Source organism: Quercus suber, unplaced genomic scaffold (assembly GCF_002906115.3).
Source record: "Quercus suber isolate HL8 unplaced genomic scaffold, Cork oak 2.0 scaffold_75, whole genome shotgun sequence".
NCBI lineage: Eukaryota > Viridiplantae > Streptophyta > Magnoliopsida > Fagales > Fagaceae > Quercus > Quercus suber.
Window position 1 is genome coordinate 1,352,583 of NW_027069540.1, and position 8,842 is coordinate 1,361,424.

At 35.4% G+C, this 8,842-nt stretch overlaps 1 protein-coding gene across 1 annotated transcript; it reads right to left on the minus strand.

The window, feature by feature from the left end:
• Window positions 1-367: 367 nt before the first annotated feature.
• On the minus strand, window positions 368-997 carry LOC136067510 (uncharacterized). The gene has a single exon (XM_065773487.1). It carries the CDS (start codon window positions 995-997, stop codon window positions 368-370), a length of 630 nt encoding a protein of 209 aa, XP_065629559.1.
• Window positions 998-8,842: the final 7,845 nt, after the last annotated feature.

Here is an 8,842-nt window from a genome sequence, read left to right on the forward strand (position 1 = left end):
ACGGATTGGGCTGAATGTGGTTTGTGGATCTTTTTCGAAAGGCCAACCATAACCTGTCCTTCAGAATTACGAATCACCACTCCAAGACTTGCCTAATCAGATTCTCCAAATATAGCTCCATCAAAATTAGTCTTCATCATACTTGAACTTGGAGGATTCCACTTCCTTGTTTGGCTTTTGCTGCATACTAATTGTTGATGTTGCTACAGATTTTTAAAGCCCCTAATGTAATCATTTGCATACCTTGCAATTCTATTCAAAGGCAAACTGCTCTGCTGACGGTGAGACTTGTTCCGATGGTGCCAGATTGACCACGCTGTGGTTGCAAACAATGGTACTAGATGCTGCCTTGACTGCACCAGTCGGATCAGCTATGAGTGAGACACCCACACCAATAACAAATATTGGGTAACCTCTCATACTTGAAGGACACCCAACCATTGCTCCCATCATCCATTGAAATTTTCTGTCCTCGGCAAAGTGGTTTGGAGATATCGATAATAACTCGAATTCTCATAAAGTCACCCCCTTCCATCACTGAATTCTTTGTAGTACAGACCTCACCAATTCCAAAACAAATACCCTCGACAACAACTCGATTCATAAACCTGATGGGAATATCATAAACTTGCACCCAAAACGGAATATGATCGAAACATAATTCTCGTACAGGCATTCGCTTTTCATAGTGTTGTATAGCCACTAAGTGCTTATCAAAACTCCATGGTTGGCTATCTATAACACGATCGGCTTCAAGTTTGCTATCGAATATGAAAAGAACAATATGATCGCCCACATCCTTAATCTTAAAGCCATTCCTCGATCTCCATAACTGAGTGAAGTTTTGAGCAATTGCTTCAGCATTGAGTACTCTTTTTGTGTAGAATTTGGCTACCAAAATGAACTCATTAGAGCCCATCTCATCACCAATCCAAAAACCATCTCCTTTCGTCCCTGAAACCAAGAGACTACTCCAACCTGCTGTACTATCCTCCATAGAAGTGTTTCCCAAACCCCAAAAAAACTAACCCACAAGCTCTACAATAAATAGTGTTTATCAAGGGGACAAAACAAGCCTTCAGGAAGAAGGGACAGAAAATTCTATAGCTTAGGAGAAGTTAGAGAAACCTGACTTCCGCTGCGACAGAGAAACTTTCCTATTTTATTGTACATTAACTTGTCTATATGTTCATATTAATGGTCAATGGTATATATACTTTTTAGTCAAACTGTCATATGTGGCTGGCCTTTGACTTCAAAAAATGTTTACAATGATGATTTGTTTAAAAACAATTAGTTAAAAAATGATATGCCTTAAAAAAAATTTTCAAATTAAATAAAAATGTTTAGAATGATAAATTTTTTTTAAATGCTTAAAAAATGATGTTACTTTTTTAAAATAATTCCAAAGTAAATAAATATAATGATCAATCGTATTACCAAACACAACATTTGAAAAGGAAAAAAAACAAAAGTCAAAGAACTTGCAAAAAATTATATCATAAAAAAGTGGAAAAAATGTCATAGATAAATAAGGTGAAAGCTCGAATATGTGCGAAACTACAAGAGTTGTTTAGACCTCCAAATTAAAAAAACGACTTGGTTGATTTTACCCTAACTTAAACTAAGTGCAGAATAGAATAAATGCGGCGAACAAACAATAAAACTATTCTAAACCATAATCATCAAATATCAACAATAAAATGAAAGCTAAAAGAGTAGGGAAGAGAGATGCAACACAAGATAACACCAAGACGTGTTATCGATGAGGAAATAAAAGAATTCGGTGAAAAACTTCTTCGCTGCACTCCAAGCAGTAATTGATCTACTAGAGAATAAAGTTGGAGTACACGAATAACCAAAGACCCTCCAAGTCTAGTCTACCCAATGTACATGAGCCCTCCAAGCTCCAGCTACCAACGGATTTCTCGGAGTCATGTCTTCTCTAGCTTTCCGGATCCTGCAATACGCCCGATTACAATCCTCACCAGCTTCTTTTAGCAAATCCCTAAAGTTTCCCAAGCTCCAAAACAATCTCTACACTCTAAAAATGTGTGAGTTGTGTTTGCGTACAAATCTCTTTTCAAAGTATGATAATGGGAGATGGAAGGAGAAGAGGCTAGAATGATTTCTCACTAAAGATGAGTAGCTCTCTCTCTCTAAAAAATTGGTGTGTTATGTTGTTGAAAACCTATCTAGGGTTTTCTCTCTCTAAATGGCCTCCTTGCAATTTTTGTGGGTAATGAGGGTATATATAGTATGAGTAAAGGGTAAGAAAGTTACACTTAAAAAAAAAAATCTCTAGGCAAAGAATTTCGCTAGTATCTCGCGAGAAGGCCTTACCTGCGAGGCACTCGCGAAATCCTCCAGGCTAGCATGACTTTTCAGCTTCCAACATGTACTTCTCATATGACTATTTCGCGGGTAAGCTTCTAGCGAGACACTCGTGAAATTCACTGATTCTTCATTTTATGCTCGATTCTTCACCAACTTAATACTAAACTCAATACAACAAAATCCCACAAAATAGAATAAAGGTAAAAATACACAAATTTCATTTCTCTCCCCTTTATAAACCAAACAAAGAAAAGGAATGAAGTTCTTTCCTTTCTTCCCTGTATCCAAACACACCTAAGGAAGCTAAAATATTCCCCACCCTTTCTTTTCTCTTTTCCTTTCCTCTCTCTTTTCCTTTCTTTTCCATTTCCTTGACAAAGGAGCAGACACATAGGCTGAAACTCTTTCCAAAAAAAGAAAACTGCAACCAAACAGTGTTAATCTTGTTAGTGTGCGTTTGGTGATTCAACCATGGTTGAATTGGAAAATGGTGATTGTATGGTGGCTAGTGATGATGATGATGATGATGATGATGTTGTGGGTTTAGAAAGACGTGAGGGTTATTTGCACGTTGCATCACGGAATCCTGTCGAAGTGTATCGCGAGTTAGGAAATGCCGAAAAGGGTGCAAAGCAAACGCGGTGTGATTGGGAGATGATGCAACAAGATTTCAATTACTTTGGAAAATCAGGTTGGGCATCTAATCAGGCTCTCGCCATTTACATTGGTATGTCATTCTTTCCTACTGCAGTGCATAAGTTCCGGAACTTTCTCTTCAAGAAATGTTCTGCTGACATTTTTAAGTATGTGGCGTCACTCGGTCCATCCAATGATTCTGTCAAGTTCTTGTTTCCTATACTTGTGGAGTTTTGTCTAGAGGAGTTTCCTGACGAGATTAAGAGGTTTCGGGGTATGATTGAGTCTGCAGACGTTACCAAGCCCCACACTTGGTTTCCATTTGCACGGGCTATGAAACGGAAGATAATATATCATTGCGGTCCAACCAACAGTGGTAAAACTTACAATGCTCTGTAACAGTTTATGGAAGCCAAGAAGGGTATCTGTTGTAGTCCTCTCAGATTATTGGCTATGGAAGTCTTTGACAAGGTGAATGCACTTGGGGTTTACTGTGCTCTACACACAGGTCAAGAAAAAAAATTTGTCCCTTTTTCAAACCATATTGCCTGTACTGTGGAAATGGTGTCGACAGATGACTTGTACGATGTGGCCGTTATTGATGAAATTCAGATGATGGCAGACCCATGTAGGGGTTATGCTTGGAACCGGGCATTGCTTGGATTGGAGGCTGATGAGATACATTTATGTGGGATCTGAGTGTTTTGAGTAGTGTTCAAAGATCTGTGCAGAAACTGGTGATCAGTTGCATGAACAGCATTATGAGAGGTTTAAACGTTTGGTGGTTGAAGCCAAGACCCTGTTGGGAGATCTTAAAAATGTCTGTTCTGGGGACTGTGTGGTTGCTTTTTCGAGGAGAGAAATATTTGAGGTTAAAATGGCAATTGATTACGAGGCACTATTTTAATTTTTCTTCTCAAATAAGCACTATTGTGTGGTTTCCATCATCCTGTGGTTCTATATCTATATAATTTTCAACTTATTTAAAAAAAATCTATATAATTTTGTACTTTGCCTTGTATGGCTATAAATGATCAAATTTCAATTAAATACTTCCAAGATTTGATGTTTTTTCTCTTTACCAACTTGTGGTTGACACTTGGCACATATGCATCCATATTTGCAATGGGGTAATGGTGGGATAGTTTGATGTTGCTTTTTTTTTTTTTTTTGGTGAAATGCAAGGATGGTATGCAGTTGTGGTTAATACAATTGCAGGTGGCCTAATGGTGATGTGGTAAGGGGGTGATGGAATTTGATGGTGGCGGTGTTTGCTTGGATATGATTGTGTTGGTGAATGGAATTCATTATTTAGATCCTCTTTGACGCAAGGTTAGATGCTTACCAGTTGAGGCCATTATAGAAGAATAAAAAAGTAGTTAAATAATGTTGATAGCTACCAGTGTTTTAATGATTCTTTCAGTATTTTTTTTCACATTCATTTTAGGTGCAACAATAGCTTCCAAAGGTTACAAAACTTATAATCTTATATGTAAAGGATTTGCTTTAGTCCTGCTCTCCAAATCACTGTTGCAACTGGAAAAGAAAATTATTGGTCCTATGTCATTGATTACTTGCTTTTGTGGTAACCAATTGCATCATAAAACTCTCTCTCTCTCTCTTCCTTTTGTTAACATTTTCTTTAGTTTACTTGGTTATGTTAGGCAACAGTAATTAGCATATGCAATTTTCTCTTCCCTAAAAAAAATGGATTTATTTCCTCTACATTCTTATATGATCATTTTTATTTTTTGATAAATAATAACTTTATTAGGAAGAGAAAAGCTAATGTACACAAAATTTGAGAATTTTCTTTCCATTTAGTGTTAATTTTCTAACAATATCGTTAATTGTCCTGTTGCAAAACAAACTGGAAAACTAGCATCTCAAGTTTTAAAAACTTGAGATCCATGTTAGAACTCGAGTTTTCAAAACTCGAGATGCAAGATCTGATCTATTCCACGTAGAACTCGAGTCTTAGAAACTCGAGTTCCACCATTTTCTTTTTAGATTAGCCCTTTGTCTTCGTCGTCTTCTTCTTCGGTGGATTTCTTCTTCTTCCCTTGTTCTTTCGTTGAATGTTCCTCTATTTTGCTTCTGATGTTCTGTTCGTGTAAAATAATCTGCAAGCGTACAAAATCGTAACAAGTAGTAAAGTGTTTTTAGAAAACGAATGTCGAACCTACAATGATTAACTATGTTATTGATACCGAAATTCACTAAATTAATTACTATTTGGAAAAATCGAAAATAAATGAAATGTTCTACTATCTGAATTAAATTAAACTATTTAATAAAAATAAATCTAAGAATAAAAAGAATTAACAAAGCGTAAAATCTAATAGTGTAAAAATATGATAAGAATGGATCTAGAGTGATTGATTTCACCTAACAAATCCCACACAATTTATCCTTCCTAATTATTAAATTCTAATAATCTCCCGTTGATGATTAAAAATTTCTTAAGTATTCAATATCTTCTCTCGAATAATATCAAAAATATCTTCAACTAACAATTCCATATCTCTATGTGAATTTAATTAATTGGAGACTCATTACGTACTTTGAATTTTCTGAAAAATCACACTAGTCACGGTAAAGCGTCTCTACTTTCGCTCAACTAATGGTGTTTAATTCTAGAACTAAAATAACAAATCACCTCTCGGTCTCATTGTAATTCAATTGATCAAACTATAATTTGTAAAAAATAGTAAGCATTAAGAATAAGAATTAAACACTCAATCAGGAAAATATTAAAAATAAAATAACTCAGAAAATAAATTGTGTGTTCATTGCTAGACTACATCAACGCTCTAGAAAATAAAATTTAGTTCATAATAAAATTGAAAAGAAAATAAATAAAATTTATGTCTTTCATTTGAATCGGTTGATCAACATGAAGCTCTCGCTTTTGTCCTCAGATCCTCCTCCTCAGAAAGACTCCCAAAAAATATTCTTCAATGCGGCCCCCCTTGAATTTGCCATAAAGAGCCTTTAAATAGGTCAAGGAATCCTATTACAAGTTGAATTCCCGTTTGGAGAAAATCCCAGATTTTTAGGTTTCACTTAACGACGATTTTGGCCCATTTAACGTCAGAATTCAGACTTTTGGTAAACTACAAAATTGTAGCCCTTTAAGTCAAATTTCCAGCCCAACTTGAATCATCTCGATTGGACATCTGAGCCGAAAGTTATGCCAAAATACTAATTGATATGCAGGCTGGAATCTTAATCCGAATTGGACTTGGATTTGGTGCAAATTTCTTTGATTTCTTACCCCAATTGGACTTGAATTTAATTGGCCTAGCCCCACTTTGCATGTAAAGCCTTGTTACCTGCAACACAAAGATATTATATAATTAGTAACAAAATAACATAAAAGTAAAGCTAAATATGTAGATATGTGAGTACTTTATTGTATATATTTCATGCACATCATGTTCTTCGGTGGATCTCAAACTAGATTCTTGCTCTGTTTCCAGATTCTTCTCTCAGCACCAGTTCTTTGGTGGATCTCAAACCAGATTTTTGCTTTGTTTCCAAATTCTTCTTGCTTCTGATTTGCTTCCAGATTCTTCGCTCAACACCAGCATAAATTGAGTTTATAGAACTCGAGTTTCAAATCGAGTTTCTAAAACTTGAGATGCTAATTTACAAATTCCTTTCAACCGTTTGTCAACTAATTATATTGTTTCCTCTCAGCATGCTAGGCTACACATATCCCCAAAATGTGTACACAGCCTTTCCTAAAAAATTACAACAGAGTAAAAATGAGCCATATTATGCTTTCACATTGATATATAAACCTGAGCACCATTTAGGTTAATTCACTTTCATCGTCAAACAATCTCTCCTATATCTTTTCTGCCAAAGGAATCCACTGTTTCTTCTCTAATTGATGGTGCTTCGGGTTTGTGGAATATTTGGCTTATAGACAGTTTGTTCCATCCTAATGAGGCTCAAAAAATAGAGGGCATTCCGTTGCCTATTTATCCCCAACCTGATGCCATATATTGGCCTTTATGTACTGATGGGTTATACTCTGTTAAGTCAGGTAATAAAGCTGTGTGTGTGGAGACAAATCAGGACAGTTCTTCTAGTTCAGTTTCAGTGCCTTCAAAAAAATTTTGGTCGAACCTATGGAAGCTTAAGTGCCAGGCAAGGTGAAATCGTTCTTATGGAGAGCATGCACGGACTCCCTGCCCACCAAATCAAATCTGTGTAAGAGAAAGATTCTCGGTGATCCAACTTGTAGTCTTTGTTTGAAGGAACCTGAAACCATACTTCATGCACTGTGGGGCTGTGAAAAATTCAAAAGTGGTATGGCAGAAAGGCTTTGCTGGGCTGCATAATGTTGGACAGCAACTGCAATCTGTTGTTGGGCTGGTGGACTTAGTGCAGGAAAAACACAGAAGCTTCAATGTTTTTGCTATGACATGCTGGGCTGTTTGAAACCGGAGAAATAAGTTTAGAGTGGGAGAGAAAGTGCTGCCGCTGGAATTGGTGTATGATCATACGTGTAATGGAAACCCCTGATCTTGGTGAACTAAAAACAAACTTTGATGGGGCTATGTTTGAAAATTTGCTGGAAGCAGGTATTGGCGTAGTAGTGCGAAACTCTCAAGGGGACGTTATGGCGTCTTTGTCCGAAAAGATCCCCATGCCATCTTCAGTTCTATTGTTGGAGACTTTGGCGGCTAGAAGAGCTGTACTATTCGTTCTTGAACTTGGCTTTCGTAGTTCCAGCTTTGAAGGGGATTCGGCAATCTCAATAAAGGCTTACACGTCAAAATAATTTGCTGCAGTCTTCCTACAGACATATTATCAAAGACATGTTGTCTTATCCTAGTTCATTACAAAACTTTTCTTTCTCTCGTTACTTTTCGGCAAGGGAATGCTTTAGCTCATGCCTTAGTTAAAAGGGCAAGAATTTCTTTTCTTATTTTGGTCAGGATGGAGTCTGTTCCTCTTGAACTCTATGACTGTTTTGTTCAAGATGTTTCAACTTTGAATTAATATCATTAATCATGTTTTCTTCTCAAAAAAAAAAAAAAAAAAAAACTTTCCTTGTCAATATTTAAGAATTCATCAAGCTTAGGAATAAGCGCTTAATTTTCTAGTACAATGAATGATAACTTCTAATAAAAAGATCCCCAAAATATAATAAAAATAGTTAATAAACTCAAAATAGTAATTATTTGACCTATTAGCTCAAATTGATGGTGCATTTGCACAAAGTTTATAAGTTGAATTTTCCATAATTATTTCACCTTTTAGAAATTTTAGTAAATTTGAAGACAATTATCAATGGAAAATATGATAATAATATAAATAAAAGGGGGAATTGGCCTATGGTCTCTTCAGTAACAAGTAAATAAGAAGAATTCTAGTTCTACCTTTGTCAAAAAAAAAAAAAAAAGACTTCTTTTGTGGAATTAACCATTCCTTTTTTTTTACTTTATAAAGAAACTAGTCGCTAACCCATGCGATGCACGGGAAAACTTTGCATAAATGTATAATATATTATGAAACAAATGATATATTAATTAATAAGTTTTAATAAAGAAGCTTCTATGATTTGGCATATGGATCATGTCAAATTCGGCTCAATTACTAACACATGACATGAGAAAAAGTAAAATCTATTAGGTATATACTAAGTTTAATTCATATTTCTTAATCTCATACAATGCATACGAAAATTTTACACAAAAGTATAATATATCATTACAAAATTTGGAGCTGAAATTATCAAAACAAAATGAAAAATATATGACTACACAACAAAAAAATATAAAAGAAAGATAGAGTTATCCTTGGAAGACTAATACATTGCTATAGTTGACAGGCACTTATTGCAAAAAATGAA